The sequence below is a fragment of the Etheostoma cragini genome, chromosome 14 (genome assembly GCF_013103735.1).
Source record: "Etheostoma cragini isolate CJK2018 chromosome 14, CSU_Ecrag_1.0, whole genome shotgun sequence".
NCBI classification, from domain to species: domain Eukaryota; kingdom Metazoa; phylum Chordata; class Actinopteri; order Perciformes; family Percidae; genus Etheostoma; species Etheostoma cragini.
In genome coordinates, this window is record NC_048420.1 from 14,321,392 (window position 1) to 14,337,809 (window position 16,418).

At 39.1% G+C, this 16,418-nt stretch overlaps 3 protein-coding genes across 3 annotated transcripts in view; 2 read left to right on the forward strand and 1 right to left on the reverse strand.

The window, feature by feature from the left end:
• Nucleotides 1-1,070, reverse strand: part of stk3 (serine/threonine kinase 3 (STE20 homolog, yeast)) — a 7,033-nt gene extending 5,963 nt beyond the window's left edge. The window contains exon 1 of the mRNA XM_034891670.1: nucleotides 842-1,070. Coding sequence (XP_034747561.1) covers nucleotides 842-864 — 23 coding nt within the window. The 5' untranslated portion in view covers nucleotides 865-1,070. The remainder of the gene's footprint in view (nucleotides 1-841) is intronic.
• Nucleotides 1,071-1,094: 24 nt separating this feature from the next.
• polr2k (polymerase (RNA) II (DNA directed) polypeptide K) lies at nucleotides 1,095-3,484 on the forward strand. The gene is made up of 4 exons (XM_034891672.1): nucleotides 1,095-1,333; nucleotides 1,563-1,631; nucleotides 3,032-3,124; nucleotides 3,234-3,484. Exons 2-4 carry the CDS (start codon nucleotides 1,571-1,573, stop codon nucleotides 3,254-3,256), a joined length of 177 nt encoding a protein of 58 aa, XP_034747563.1. The 5' UTR covers nucleotides 1,095-1,333; nucleotides 1,563-1,570; the 3' UTR covers nucleotides 3,257-3,484.
• On the forward strand, nucleotides 1,564-14,091 carry spag1a (sperm associated antigen 1a). The gene is made up of 9 exons (XM_034891671.1): nucleotides 1,564-1,631; nucleotides 5,937-6,518; nucleotides 8,151-8,250; nucleotides 9,260-9,412; nucleotides 10,141-10,298; nucleotides 11,487-11,628; nucleotides 12,216-12,342; nucleotides 12,444-12,581; nucleotides 12,851-14,091. The coding sequence occupies exons 2-9, from the start codon at nucleotides 6,161-6,163 to the stop codon at nucleotides 12,854-12,856; spliced, it is 1,182 nt and encodes a 393-aa protein (XP_034747562.1). The 5' UTR covers nucleotides 1,564-1,631; nucleotides 5,937-6,160; the 3' UTR covers nucleotides 12,857-14,091.
• The last annotated feature ends 2,327 nt before the right edge of the window (nucleotides 14,092-16,418 follow it).

A 16,418-nucleotide genomic window follows, 5' to 3' on the forward strand; every position in this document is an offset into this window, starting at 1 on the left:
TTTTGGAAAATGGCTGCAATGAAACAAAGAGTGAAAAATTTAAAGGGGTCTGAATACTTTCCGTACCCACTGTAACTTCAGTATAATACTCTGCTCAAAACAAGTAGTGAAACAAAACTAAAACATGACACCATAAGAGCATCTGAAATGAAATCATAGGCAGTTTCTAGCCATTTAATATTATTTGCAAATTACATAACGTTATATTTAATATATTTGGGTTTATCACTAGGACTGTTAACGTTAGTCGAAAAAAAAAAAAACTCAGAAGACATCAACATGTGATAGGTAATTATCACACCATGAATCACAATAGCACCAATTAGCCATTAAATGGTTGCCAAGGATACTTATTTTTTACAGCGTTTTGTTACTCACACACTATCTATTATTTTGTCATTCATGTCCAAATACCGTAGCCAGATCAAAATGCTCCCTAAAAAAGCACGTACAAAGTTACCCAACTACGAAAAAAGCTACAAAGCAATTAGAAGCTGTAACACAGGACTTGCTATTATGTTTATGAGTGACCTCTAAAACCAAGTACTCGTCTTAATTGAGTAACGTTAGAAAGTTTGACAGAAAACTGGTAAAGCTAACCAAGTACACAGCTAGCTAGCTAAGCGGCAGCTAACGTTACCTACCGCCTACGTTTTAGAGCAAACGCGGCAACGCGGAGTCCGAACCCCGTTGTTTCCAATGACTTGCGCTGCGTCACGTTGGTTTTGCCGCTGCTCAAACCGCGTTTGGTCTGAAAGGCCGATTAGCCTTTAAGCTAACGAACTAACTAGCTACCAACTAGGCAATAGCTTGGTTTAAGACCAGTCGGATGTACACAAACCTTTTGGGCGCAGACGGCTCCATGGCGTATAACTTCAAAGAATACAAAGTTTTATAGTAAGTATTGTCAGTTTTGGGGCCAATGGTCAAGATGAGAACATTCTCGACAGAGTCCTTGTTGTCAAAAACTAGTGGAGGGCCACTAGCTGATTGTTGGTTAGCTATACAGTCTAGATGATGGACCGTTTGGGGGACACAATCTTCCACAGCGCCCCCTGTTTGACCGGAGTCCAAAACAAAAACGCAACAACTACTGTTACAGTTACTGTAACAATGAACAACCTTTAATAAATAATCCACAAATACCATTGTATACGAGGGAATCTCTCATATAACGTTATTCATTTTAAGTTGCGTAGTCTGGCAAAAAGATAGCTATGCCAAATGTGACGGAGTACTTCTGACCAATCACAAACCATTATGCTTTGAGGTGGACGACAGTTCTGCGTAGGAAGCAGTGTGCAATGAGGTAAACAGTTGGCGTGTTAACACGGTGAGTTGTGTTCTTTTTTATCTTTTCATTTTGTGTATTTCATAATAGCTATATTTGTACTGCATTTTGAGATTAATTAAATACCTTTGTTATTCACTAGCTACGCCTACCGGTTATGGCGGTTTAGTCTAATTGTGCTGGTACCACCATGCTGTTTCTGTGTCAGCATGCTGTGGCGATAACGTTACAGATGTGATTGTGTCAACATTACCTCTCCTGTCTGTTACAGGAACAAAAATGGATCCACCGAAAGATGTGCAGCCGCCCAAACAGCAGCCTATGATCTACATATGTGGAGGTAGCTACACTGCAAATTATGCTGGTCAGCTGCTACAGCTACTACTGCTAACAATGCTAGCTAACCAGACATAACGTAGTTACTTTGTGCTGTAACGTTAATGCTTAGCGCTGCTTTGGTGTTACTGTTGATCACTTTGAATCACTGCTAGTAACGTTACTGCATAACTACTTCTGTTAGCATAGCTATATTAAAGTCAGCTACTACTAACGGTGATCAAGTAGCTAACTTCTGAAAGTCACATTCCAAATTAAAATAGATTTATGGCTGCGTGCACACACCGATGCGGTTGCTGTCGTAACTTTAGCGTACTTAAAGGACACGGTATGCACATGTAACGAGTGACCATCTTCTATAACTTTATTGTACAAATTTACACAGAACATCAGTTAGAAAACAGTTTGATAACAAGATACAGACGGTTCTGTCTTCAGTCTCAATTAGTTAATGATACATTTTTATATTCTCTGATAATAAGGTAAATGTACTGCAGTAACATATGAAGAAATGTACTACATGAACGTATCAAAAGTGGACGCTACTAGAATGTTTTGCCCTACTATGAATGGGAAGCGTGGAAATAATGTTCGCTCTGGAGTGGACAAGTATCATGTCATTGCCGTTGTATGTGGTTATTTTACTATGGCTATGAACCAATCAGATTGCTTTTATAATAGAATATTTACACATACTTCTCATAGAACTGAGTCAACGGTACTGTGGTAGTTAACTAGTCTTGCATTGCCAGACCTATCCCCACAGCACTGGAGAAAAGTCTGGCTGCACCAGTTTATCTGAGATAGGGGGCAATGGTTTTGGCTTGTTTTTATGTCTTTGAACCAATCACAATCGTCTTTGGGAGGAGAATGATGTCTGATATAGGCGGCCAATGGCAGGCATATACCAACCGTCTACATCCGGTGAGTCAGACTAGTACTTTACTGATGGCCAAAATGTTGCTGCTTTTTGAAAGCATTATTATGTATTCCACCCCAAAAGGCATAAATTAATACCATCCAAATAGCACAGTGTCTAGTCCATATTGTCTTCTCTTTTTTCTTAGAGTTTTGAGACAACTGTAACATGCAAGAATTGAACAACCATTGCAATTTTTTTTTGCGTAATCTTTACAAAAAGATACATACTAAGTGAGAAATTTTACAGTTCAAAAATCAACTTGTATGTGCTCTCTGGTTAACAAAATATGCAATGTAGACTGTTTCTAAACCACCCCAAGGCTAGTTTTGCATTTCTGTGCTGCAATTTCTTATCATCCGACATGTACACAGATACTGATATATCTGCAGTAAGCACATATCCGTCTGACCAATTATGGTGTAGCTCTATTGGTTTATTGGATCCATAGGATATTTTATCTAATATCCTTTCTTTATTTGCAGAATGCCACACTGAAAATGAAATTAAGGCCCGTGATCCAATCCGATGCAGAGAGTGCGGCTACAGGATCATGTACAAGAAGAGAACAAAGAGATGTATCCTTTTAATGTAATAGTATGTGATGGCAGAAGGCTTTTTATATAAAGGACATGTATTACCTGAATACTACAATACCTGTACATTTCCTTGACTCCTTGATTTCAGTGGTTGTCTTTGATGCCCGATGAAGAAGAGGAGAGCAGTTGTTTTGATTATTTTTGTTGTGTACTATTTTAGTGTATGACCATGTAAATACATAATGTAGATCGACAGCTCCATAAGTTCCGACCTCCAGGCCTGGCTTCAGATTTACAAAATATGGTTGAAGCTCAACATTTTCATTTTGACACACAGTACTGTTTTTTACTCATGAGTAATGGATGAAAGGTTTTGGTTTATTAAAAAAACAAGATTGATCGTGTTGGTATTTTTTTTCTCATTGATCCCATGTTTCCTTAATATCAGTTTACCCACATAAAACCCTCAAATAGTCAGCATTTATAACATCTAGATGGATACAAGAATATGTTCTGTTCTACCTATTTCTCTGTTTTCCTAAATTAATATTTAGAGTTTATAGGCTATAATTGGAGGAGTAAAATATTCATATCATTCAGTTGCTGTAAGATCTTCCAACTTTTTTTTGTTGGTTTGAAATCAATTTAAACAAACCGATGTCTACTTGTGGCCGTTGGTTGCATATGTTTACCAGTTGGTACTTGTTTAGTCAAATTGAAATATTCATCATATTATCCAGCAATTGCAAGAAAATGCAAAGATAAGAGGAAAGTTTGAAATAATTGAGGTCCTCGTGTGATGCTAAATAATTTCACAAGAAGTTTCAGAGAACAATGTAATGGTACTATCTTTTTGAGAAAATAGTGTGAACACTGTGTTTTGTTGGTACACTTCTAATTAATTATTTTCAATTTTTCACAGTCACACAACCAACCAGACAAAACAGTAACCCAAAAAGAACCAAAACAGACAGAGTAAACAAAAACCCAGCTGAAGAGCAGCCAGAGGGCTATTGCTTTCAATTATTTTAGTTGATACATTTTTTTTGTATTTTTCAAAGGTCACATGGCATACAAATTTCACTTTATGAGGTTTTTTAACATTAATATGTTGCAACCTAGTCGCTCCTCCTCAGCCTGGCTCGGCCTTTGTGAAACGGATCAAGCCAGCCTGCACAGATAAGACTAGGTTGAGCCTTGCTTTATTGGTTATCCTGGATTTATAAATTCTGCTTTTGTGAAACCCCCCAGAACAACAGAGTAGAAGTTTAAACCTGTTCAGATCAAGGGTTTAGTACAGCAGTTAACACAAATCAGCCATCTAGGTCGAATCATCAAAACCAAAATGGTTTCCCCACCTTCAAGAAGCCACCCTGTAAATTCCCCCGGCTATGAATCTGTTCCATCCTAGCCATAGAAAGCTTTTCATTGAGCCACATTCTAAAACATGGAGTCAGTGAAGACTTCCAATTAAGTAAAATTAATTTTATAGCTGTCATCATGCCTGCTCTAATAATTTGCTTCTGATGGGGATGAAGGGCCTCTGTACTGTCAGAGCAACCAAAAATAGACACTGTCGGATAAGTATCCAGTCAGATTACACTCGGGCTGGATATAACAGGCGTGTCCTGGAGAAAAATGATGTCTGGTTTCAATGTTTTAACTAATTTGTAAGAAAACACTATGTTCACCAGAAGCTCCCTTTTATTTTGAAATCTGTTCTGACACGCTGTTACCGTAATGCGTAGAATATACACACATCGTAAAACCCAGCGGTGTGCTGGCTTGACCATCGATGTCGAAGGGGATGCTGGCTTGAGACTAGTTACACAACACACATTACGGTGTGAAACCCCCCGTTCGAACAGTGCTTTACCAGATGAAGCATGGGTGTCCCTATAAACTCGGGACCGCTAAACGCACGTGCCAAAATGTAACCCCTTAGGTAAACAGCAACTAGATAAAAAAAGCAACAATAAGATAGTTTAACTGCGGTGCCAATCGCTCGACGGTATTTTTGCCTCCAACGTCGCCATCCAGGCAGCTAACCCTAACCTTAACCCTTAACTTACCCTAAACCGTTGCCGCGCTGCCTGGAAGGAGATGTTGAGGGCAAGAAACACCAAACACCGTGCCAATCCTGGCTGATAGGTCGATTGTTTAAATTCTCCGAATTTCAAAGAGTCAAGTTGAAGTGTCACCCTCTTTTTAAATGTACAAAACGGTATCAGTGCCCTTAGGATATTATTTCAGTAAGTGTTCGGTAATGACATTGCCTCACCCTACGTGGAGAAAATCTTGACAAGTTTGTGTTTAAGGCAGAGTTTTGTAGGAAAGAGCATGCTCTGCTAGGGGTGCATGATATATATCAACTCAATATTGTTATTGTCAAATCACGATGCGCAATATTATATCCAAAGTGCGCGTCCAGTCTGCTGGCGAGTTGTACATTTAAGACTTTTAAGTGATAATGCGACTGCATACTTTATCTTTTACCTATTTAAAATCATCTTTAGAGTAATAAATGTGTCTATCTGGGCTTTTTGGTGAAAGACATCTTTCAAAAGCAACTTCTGATTGCGGTCAAGTCACCAATGTAAAAACAACAAATAGAAAATAAACATTAAAACATAGTGTTACAAGTACGTTTTCTGCTTCCGTATCTTCTCATAATTTAATTTTAATTTTAATCTAATAATCTTGTAAAAAAAAACAGATTCAATCCATTTATATTTTTTCTTTTATTCAAAATGGTTGCACCTAATTTGCTTTAAAGCAATTTGTACATCTGTACAAACATCCGTATATTAAGTCTTTTAATAGATTGGTCTGTGTTCCTGTGTGTCACCAGACCGGAGCCCTTTACTCTGAAGTCTAATCTCCCATCAGAGCTGTCCTACTGCAGCACTGCATTGCTGTGGCACTTCCCCCATCAGTGACATCACATCTGACATCTCATCCAGGAGGCGTTTCCAACAGAAATCCCCAGCTACGTGTAGATGTAGCTGCGGCTCTGTGAGAGGGAGAGCCAAGAAAGGAGGAAGAGTTTGAACACACTGCAGAGGGAGTGCGGCTATGGGGAACGCACAGGAAAAGCCCCCGGGCAGCGGAGGAGGGGGAGGTAGATCGCCTCAGGCCACAGCAGGGAGCGGGACGAGGAGCCGTAGTGGAGGCAACGCAGAAAAGCCCCAGACTCGAAGAGCTCCAGGGAAGGGGGCGGCTAATGGCACTCAGAGAGAAAACAGCCCCGCTGGTGGACAACAGGAACAGGGCAGCCCTGCAGTGGACACAAGTTATCTGGACGCCCCTGCTGGGGCCCTTCCTCCTCACCTGGCCATGCTCAAGAATGCAGGAAATCACCTCTTCAAACATGGCCAGTTCGGGGAAGCCTTGGAGAAGTACACACAGGCCATTGATGGATGTGCTGAAGCAGGTGGGGAAGATAGGAACAGTTTGTGTGTTTTCTTAGAGAATTTGCCTCATGAGCAGCATTCGATCTGAGGAGAAACATCTCTGTTGAGTAGACGAATTTAAGGCATAAAATGAATTTCACTCTCAGACATCTCTCAGATTTGTAAAACGAAATTTGTTAAAGTTGACATACACAATATACAGTCCAACCAAAACGCCTTGTACACCTAGGACAGGAATTGGAATTGTCATTGACAATGTTGCATGCCACCTAAGCGGTGGATCTTATTTTCTCAATTAATCTATAAATTGTTTGCTCTGTAAAATGTCAGAAAATAGTTCAAATGTCCCACACAATTTCTTAAAGCACAAGACACATTCAATCTGACATCAGACATCTTGTCTGATCAAAAATCCAACACCCAAAGATGTTCATTTTACAATTGTAGAAATTGCACAATATCACACGTAAAGATTAAATTCGTGCATTTCTGTTTAAAAAAAAAGATAATAAACGTATTGTTACTCTAGTAAAGAGTCGTACGTTTAAAATTTAAATGATAATATGACTGCATACTTTATCGTATAGCTGTTTAAAATAATCTTTAGAATAAAAATGTGTCAATTTGTGCTATTTGGTGAAAGAAAATTTCTCAAAAGCAACTTCTGATTGCTCAAGTCACCAATGTAGAAACAACAACAAATCGTGGGCGCAGAGACAGACAGACAGCCTCTTCTAGCATCTGTTTACTAGCCCTTGTAAGGGTATCAGATACAAATGGACTCAGTGTCTTTTGGCTCCACAATCCACAGTATCCCATATCAGTTTTAAATGCATTATGCTTGTCATACTGCATAACAGCCTCTTTTTACCAAATCAGCATGCAAGTGCACATCAGATCTGAGAAGTGACCTGTACATTAATTATAATGTACATGTCACTTCTCAGATCTGTCACATGTGTGGATTATTGAACTGGTCATCAAGTTTTTAGCCTAGCATCCAAAAACGTTAGCCGAGACATGAGGCCTCATTGGTGATTTGTGAATGCAGCGCTGGCATGAGACAACACTGCTGACCGTAGATAGAAGTCATGTGCTGGTGCGTGGGGGCTTTTAGGTAAGATTGGATGTCATGACGCACCTTTAAGAGCACTTACTCCATTTCTACTGTTGTAGCTGGCAAAAGAAGCTTTTTCTGCAGCACTGGAGATCGGCTGTCAGGACTTAATTTCATATTATACTTAGAGAAACTCTCGAAGCAAAGCAGTGAAAACAATTTTTGATTGTGTTTTTTTTTTAAATATTGTTAAAAAACACACACACAAAGAGGAGTATCAGCATTGTTGACATCAGTGTTTGGGCACTGAAGCAGCACATGATGACTGATGCTCTGCTGGCGGTTGTGAAACTGCAGTGAAGGCTCAGAGGAGAAAGAACATCCATATATCTGTCTACCATTCACCACCTAAGCATCTCTGGACACAACACTTTAAATCGAGCTGTTTCCAACTTCCTATTCTCTCTTTAGTTACAAAATACAGCACTAGTACTAATCTGTCCCTACACATGTATATACTGAGATCAAAGATGACTTGAGTGTTATTTCAGCATTTAGTTTTTCAAATATGTGGTTTGTATTTGTCCCCCTGCAGGCATTGATAGTCCAGAAGATCTGTGTATCCTCTACTCCAACAGAGCAGCCTGTTTTCTGAAGGATGGAAACAGCACAGACTGCATACAGGACTGTACCAAGTAGGTGACAAGTGTCAGCTCTTTGCATGTGTGTTTCTGGATGTCTGTGACCATTTACAGATGTGGCTTTGTCCATTTCATTTTAGTTTCTCTCCGATATAAGAGTACTCCACCAAATTTAGCATTGCACTGCTATAACTTTGTCAGGCTCACGATAAACAGTAACAAATATAAATTGAAGTAGCACTATCAGAGATATTGTATTTTTTATTCCACTCATTCTTCTTTCTTCTTAAAACGTGGCGCCTACATGACCCATAATGCAGCTTAACCGGGGGCAGGTGGGTCAGCGATTTCATTCTAGTAGCGGAAGTGATGACTTTAGGGAGTTTATCTGGGTTCCTGCAGTTTGCTCTGCAGCCACAGAAGGCTTTATTCGCAGTCGTACTTCCCTGGACTTGTAAACCAGACTGATTTAAAAATATAGAGGCGCATGTCAAAGTACTCATGACTTGCTTGCACTATAAAACCATTTCCATTATGATGTAATGTACTGTACATACAGATCCCTTTAAAATGGTTTTTACTACTAATGCATTTTGCCTTTGTCCCACAATGAAAGATTTTAGTCTTTTTTTTAGTTAAATTACATTACATTTTAAATATTTCAACAGTTGAGTTTGTGTGAGGTATCAGGATACTAGGCCTAGTTGTCAATCTCAGCTCATTACTTTCCTCGCATGCCTATAATAATCTAAAGACTAATTTAACAAAAACTTGTATACAAGGTAATCTTGTTTTGCTACTCTTACATAAAAATCTAGTGTAATTTCAGCTTTTCCATAAACCTTGTATTTCATTTCATATAATTTCTGATGTTTTTTTTTTATTCATTTGTAGTTTACTCTTAGTTAACCCTTTTAACTATAAACACACTGTGTGACTATTTGTGGTGTCTAAATGCTCTCTCACGTGTTTATAAATGGAGAGCTACAGATCAGCCCGGTTGACACAGTGTGCAGGTGTAGACAGTTGATCCTCTGTCTCTGCGTCTCTCTGATCCTCTTAGGGCTTTGGAGCTGCAGCCCTACTCCTTGAAGCCCCTGTTGCGCAGAGCTATGGCCTATGAGTCACTGGAGCGCTACAGAAAGGCCTACGTGGATTATAAGACCGTCCTGCAGATAGACACTGGGGTGCAGGCGGCTCACGACAGTGTCCACAGGTCAGCTGAAAACCGCCACACATTATAAATTGTAGCATTCTTATATTTTTGTAGACACCATTAGACACCATTTTGTTTATGAAAGTTTTATCTACAGTTACTTTAAACAATACGGATTTAATAAAGGTTGAATAGTTAACTAATCTGCCATTAAAAGCTGAGAGTTTGCACTTTTTCATTCACCCAAGCTGATTTTAATTTGAGTTCACTAAATAGCTGCTCTTGGAATCAGCGGCTATAGTATTTGGTAGGTATGAGGGGTAATGTCAGAGAGAACCACTGGTCTATACCATACTATGTCTGTAATTCCCCATTTTCATTCAAATTTTTATAATCAGAAGCCAAAATATCTTTCAAAAAGTGTGTTTTTCTGGGGCTTTCCTGGCACAGTTCTATCTCAAGCCAACATTAGTTTTACTTTATTTGTCACTTCTACAGTCTGAATACACCACAGACTCAAAATAAGCTTAGCATTAGCGTGTTGTATGGATTTGAGACACATATATTAAAGGGCCTACTCGCCCTTACAGGTGTTTTCCTTTAATACGGCTGATCACACCTATGATCTGAAACACAAGGATGAGTGTGAGACATTCACAGTAGTAGAGGAACATGTTAAAAGTGAAATGAATGATGACATAACCCTTTGTACTGGCAGCATTAATGCAGCTAATTACAAAACACTTTCTGTGCTCCATGCACGTTGTCCTCTCTGTGTCCATTGCCAGGATCACCAAGATGCTCATTGAGCAGGACGGACCTGAATGGAGAGTGAATCTTCCAGAGATTCCCGCTGTCCCTCTGTCCGTCCAGCAGCAACACAGAGACAAACCGATCAGCGCTGAAGTAGCCCAAGCCCGAGCAGCCAGGGCTGCGCAGGAGGAAGGTCAGTGACATTGCTTTCTACTTGGCTTAGTGACGAGCTGGACATTTAAAATACAAACATGTGCTAAGTGGATTTATAACCTCCTAGTCTTCCCCCCTAAACCATTCATAAGCACATGTACTCACAGTCTGTAGGATTATATATATCACTATGTAGTACTGCAATTTACTTGTTTTCAATACGTAGTTCTTCTGACATAAAAGGAATCTGGCACCTTTAGTTTTTTACTCATACATGGAACGAATTGTTTCTTCAATAATTTGCTAATGAATTGTGGGTGGTAAAATTTATATCGAAAGTCAGCAGCAGAAGAAGACAGTAAGAATTAGTGTAGAAACGCTGATGAGCAGCCGTTGAAGGCTCCCTGCTGTGTGTGTGTGTGTGTGTGTGTGTGTGTGTGTGTGTGTGTGTGTGTGTGTGTGTGTGTGTGTGTGTGTGTGTGTGTGTGTGTGTGTGTGTGTGTGTGTGTGTGTGTGTGTGTGTGTGTGTGTGTGTGATCAATAATGCAGAGGGCAAGGCGATCCACACTGAGTGTAGCACTGCTGTAATGGAACAATCCAGGTCAGGTTTCCTGTAGGCTGGGCCTGCTACACTTATCAGAAAGCTCCCCACGTCATATATTCAAATTTATTGAGTATACCAGTATACCATTATAAAACACACACATACACTATAATACACATTTATTTGTATGCATTACATAAAACGTCCATACACAGAACTTGAATCTTAACAGATAAAGCACCTGACCTAACACAGAGACACACCAACATGAACACTTAATGAATATAGCACAAATACAGCACTTTAAAGGATACAGACAGTCAGACTTAAACGCCATTTTGTTGGCATCTGGTGTCACATTGTGCCTCTCTGTCCGTCCCTCCAGCCGGTTCCCCAAACAGCAGAGAGCTTAGCAGGCAGGAGTTAACTCCTCCCCTCTGAGGAGTTAACTCAGTCCGCTGCTGACAGGCTGATGGATTTATTGATCGCTCTCACAAAAAGTTTATGCACTGGGCTGATGGGAAAAGCTTCTTGAAAGACAAACCCTATCTGCAACATATCCATAATAACTTCCATTGAAACTGAAGACAGAAAGAAGGTGTAGTTCTAAAGTTAAATTTTTCTTCTTCTCTTTCACCTGTTTCAATACTCAACTGTTGTTAAATTGCAAATTCCTGTCCACAGCCAACAGAAAAGATGCCCGCTTTACTTTACTGAAACGGGAAGGCAACGATCTGGTCAAGAAAGGCCACTTCCAGGAGGCTCTGGAAAAGTACAGTGAATGTGTCGCATTAAAACCTGATGAATGTGCTCTCTATACGAACAGGTACACACGTCATTCTTACCTGCACGCACAAACCAGAAAAGTCCTGAAGAGTCCAGAAGAAAATACTGTGTGCTATAGATGCATAGGTATAGACACTGTAAAAACCAAAACTGAAGATAGGATGTAACATAATGCTGATTCTTAACTTGCTGGTTTCCTTTAAGGACTATAAAATAAATTAAAACAGTAGAGGGCACGACACGATCATCCATCTCTCCAATCCTTAACATACAATACAATACAATACAATACATACATCCACATACACACCTGGACTCACATACACACCTGGACACTTTAACACTTGACTCAACACTGACACTTTTGACTAACAATTTATGGCAAATGTCCTTTTATAGGCAAAGGTTCTTATTGTTATTACTATTATTGTTATCGCTATACTGCAATCTTGCTAAAACCGATGCTGGAAATTACAATTTCCTTGCAGCAGTCATCCCAAAAGGATTAATAAAGAGAAGTTTAAGTCTAAGTCTACATTAGCACTACCTGTAATAGTAGTATCCTGAATGATAGAAATGAACATGCTGCGTTCCCTGACTCCTGTACTCTGCTCTACTCTTCTCCAGGGCCATTTGCCTCCTGAAACTGAATCACTTTGAAGAGGCCAGACAGGACTGTGACTCTGCATTGCAGCTGGAGCCGGGGAACAAGAAAGCCTTCTACAGACGAGCCCTGGCTTATAAGGGTTTACAGGTTACTCCCACGTTAAAAACACACTCATTTATTTGAAACGGTTGGATTATTTGTTTTTAATTTCCAGCCAGTCTTACTCTTCTTTTTTTCCTTTTACCCAGGACTACCTGTCGGCCAGCAGTGACCTCCAGGAAGTCCTCCAGTTGGACCCAAATGTTCGAGAGGCTGAGGAGGAGCTTGAGGTGGTGACCAACTTGCTGAGACAGAGCCTGATGGATAGCACTGCACACACACCAAGGGTAAAATATAGCTTCGCTTCACTCCCTCACTCACTAAACACACAAGGATTTATCAAATGGATTTTCTTGAGAAAACGCTAAATTGCTAAAAGCTTATTCATGTTGGCTAACTGAACGCTAAACACAAACAATAATGAAGCATTGTTTAGATATCTATCTATATATATATATATATATATATATATATATATATATATATATATATATATATAAAGATATTGTGCCTTTTAAATGTTGCAGGGATGCTGACTTTTGCTGATTTCCTCCAGGTTTGATGTGGAGGAATATGGAGGCAGAGGAATGAAACATTTGTGGACATGTACTGTACCGTAGCAGTTATGGAGGAAAAGGACACTTAAAGCTATCAAGTGTAGTGAGTAAGACCTGCAAAATGAAAATGACTGGTGTTGACTCCTGGGGAGGACTCCTTGGATGACCAGCTTTTCAGCTCTACGCCATCTGTAATGTGTGCAAACCACACCATAACTCCAGAGTACTCAACCTTACATAATGGGCAGCTTTATTTAAAAACAAAACAAAAAAAAAGGCTAATGTCAAAGTACTCAAGACCTGCTTGCACTATAAATCATTCACATTATGATATAATGTGCAGTACATACAGATTCATGTAACAGGCTGCAGAGCGCTGTTTCATGGTGGAGTAATGCGGAGAAAGTAACAGTGTGTTATGTGTGCCTTATTGAGATTTCTATCACAGTGAGGATTAAATATGCCAAGACTTAAAGATGTTGTGTTTGGTTTCAAATGGTTCACTGAGCTCATGACAAAAGCACTGACAAGAAACTGATTCAGCTCAACTGTATTGTAAATAGAGACAAGGAACTCCCAGAAAGATAAAAAAAGGTGTAAAAGTCAAGATCTGGTACAATGTTCACGTATCCAGGGATTCAGCTATTCCAGCGATTTCAAGACATTTGTCATTGTTTACATGAATTATCAGCTGCTACATATTAGAAAAGATAGGCCAACAAATGGCTATAAAACATTTCCACAGCTAAAGACCCTCTAAAGTTAGGTGTTACAACTATATCTAAGATGCTAAAATAATGATTTAACAGTTAAAATACCCCCTTTGCTCAGTGCGTAAGGCATTGTTAATTTCAGTTCATTGGTTTAGTAAATATCCAGCAATTGAAGTTAGCATTACTTAATCATGTACTGTAAGACTTATTGCAGGTCTCAGGTTTGATCTTGAATGTATGACTGCGTGTTTTCTGTGTGAATAGGTGTAATGTACTTACACTCTGGAAAGTCTCTTATCAGAATACTACATAGTTTATTCCTGGTCCTTAACTCTGAATCCTTAGATCGGTTTATAAAATACCTTACAGCTTCTATTCATCAAACATACTCGTTATTATACGTAACGTCAAAACGCAAGAGAAGTAATCTGCAGGGGGAGGAATTACGGTTGATATGACCCCAAGCAGTCTGCTAAACAGCGTGTTGTCAGGTATCTTATTAACTGGTTGTAGTCTCTTGAACAAAACAATATTTGGGATACTGCAAGTTGGGGACCTAGTACACAGTAACAACTTAACTCCTCGATGCGATCTTCAAATGTATATCCAGACTTTCAAATTCACATTTTTAAAGCCCTACAGCCATTGCCCCAAAACCCAGGTGTTTTCAGTTTACTGCCTAATTAGAGCTCCCCTCAGGTCTGCATTGTCACCTACAGTCTATGATTGTCACACCTGTTTGGAAGGGCCAAATTAGACCTTTGTCACTAGTGGTGCCTTCATGCCACCTGGGAATATCTGGGACCGCCCCCGTGATTACGTTGTTTTTCCGACTGCCAGCCTTCACCTGATGCGAGTTCTTCTTCTGTTATTTGTGGGAAAACATGGAGGCCACAATAACAAAGATTTGCTGCTGTTTTCTTTTGTGAGCATGCAAACAGCACATCGACAGGTGTTTGTGTTATATGTAGGACATTGGTCGGGAAAGAACACTGATATGGTGTTTTTTTTATACAAAGGCCTATTTATGAATTATTTGAAACATGTTATTTCTGTATATGTTTCTTAGCAGAGGCGTTTGTCCACAATAAACAGTTTATTGTCATTGAAAATATTTTCAGTGAACCAAAGTCGCCCACATAAAACATCACCAACTGGGAAACTGTTAGCAAAATGTAGCCCGAGTTTCACACCTCTGATTCCCACAGAAAGTGAAATGAACGATGACATTTTCACAGGAAAATTCTTTTTTCCGATGCCCATGAACGCACGGTACGAGCAGATGTTGAAAACACCTACGTTATGTGAGGGTGCTTCTTTCTTTTGAATCTCCCATTACTTTTAAACATCTCATGTCAGCCCTATAACACACAACAAATGCATATCTTTGAATAGCACAATGTGCCACAACTTTTAATTTATCCTTTGATGTATTCATGTATTAGTACACTTTTTCTGCAATCCTATTCGACCAATTACCTATGTTTTCCCTTGTATTGTCTAAATAAAAGCATAAAAATATCAACTAAATGAAAACATGAGGCTTAAAGTGTTGCTTTGTGGAAATCAGCATGTACTGTATGTAAATAGGTTGGATGCAAATGTAAATAATAAACAGCTATGTCGATGCTTAAATGAGTCATTTGTTTCTCCAACGTCATAAACTCGTTTACGAGGGTGATCTGAATGTGTAGCCAGAGGCAACAACACTGATTGTAATGATTTGCCGATCTTCGGTCCCTTGGCATGTTGAAAACCATTTTTCATGTTAACATTTAAAGAAAACAAGCTTGATTGAGAATTTTTATTATTTAAGGATATGCATTTACATGCATATTACAAAACAAATTATTAGGGAATATATACTTTTTCAAATAGCATACACTTCTTTTAACCAGGTTAGAAAATATACCTGGCTCTAGTCTTCAAATAATAATATAAAACTCGGGAATTTTTACAAAAGGAACCTTAAGAGGGTTGGAATTTGTTTTAGCTGGAGGCCTTTGAGGTGCACCAAAAGTCCTTTAGCCAAAATCACAGCTTCTCTAAAGAGTCAGGCTGCTGAACAACGCCTGAGCCTCAAAATGCTGAATGCTTTGGATAAACAGGGTGTCATTGCCAACAGGAAGTGACTAACAACGCAAGAGAACGGTCTGTGGGTACTTTAGGGAAACATTTTCACAAGGTTATTCCTAAAAATGACCCAAACTAATATTTTTGTCAAGATTTAAAGTACTGCCCCAAAATCTGGTTTAATGTAGTGGCCTGAGAACAGTCTTTGGTAGGCTAGCTAAACAAGCTAGTGTGACAGCTAGCATTAGCACTCAGGGGAGAGGGAGTATCTATGATCATGCATATTAAGCATTTTATGAGGCAAATATAATTCATTCTCTCAGGAGTTTTATGTTTATCATTTGAAGACATACAGTATAAGGACAAAAAAATAAAATAACTATTATATCAATATACAAAGGATTTCCCCCCCAAAAGGCACTGTGGGTCCAAAAGATAAAATGATTTGCATAAATCACTTGCAAGGACTAAATAAAACCAACTTAAAACACATCGTAGTTCAAATACACCCAAAGCTCTGAACCAAAACTTATAATTTTGATTTGGATATCACTGAGGGATAATAAAAAATGACTATTATCATAATACATTCAATACTGAATATTAAATCACTGACAGTTGTATGTGCTCAAATACACAAAAGGAGTTTCCCATTGCACCTTTAACTATATCAAGGTTGTTTGTTTTTGCTACAACGATGTGCTCCCTTGACTGGACTCTTGCTGACAAAGTTATCTGAAAGTTTCATTTTGTTATTGCAAAGACATTGTTTGGTTGACTT

Bases quoted from the DNA above. Each gene is read 5' to 3' on its own strand.
- polr2k (XM_034891672.1), top strand. From the start codon at position 1,571: ATGGATCCACCGAAAGATGTGCAGCCGCCCAAACAGCAGCCTATGATC. The intron at 1,632-3,031 runs GTAGCTACACTG...CTTTATTTGCAG, and splicing joins TATGATCTACATATGTGGAG to AATGCCACACTGAAAATGAA. The intron at 3,125-3,233 runs GTATCCTTTTAA...CCTTGATTTCAG, and splicing joins CAAGAAGAGAACAAAGAGAT to TGGTTGTCTTTGATGCCCGA.
- spag1a (XM_034891671.1), top strand. From the start codon at position 6,161: ATGGGGAACGCACAGGAAAAGCCCCCGGGCAGCGGAGGAGGGGGAGGT. The intron at 6,519-8,150 runs GTGGGGAAGATA...GTCCCCCTGCAG, and splicing joins TGATGGATGTGCTGAAGCAG to GCATTGATAGTCCAGAAGAT. The intron at 11,629-12,215 runs GTACACACGTCA...ACTCTTCTCCAG, and splicing joins TGTGCTCTCTATACGAACAG to GGCCATTTGCCTCCTGAAAC.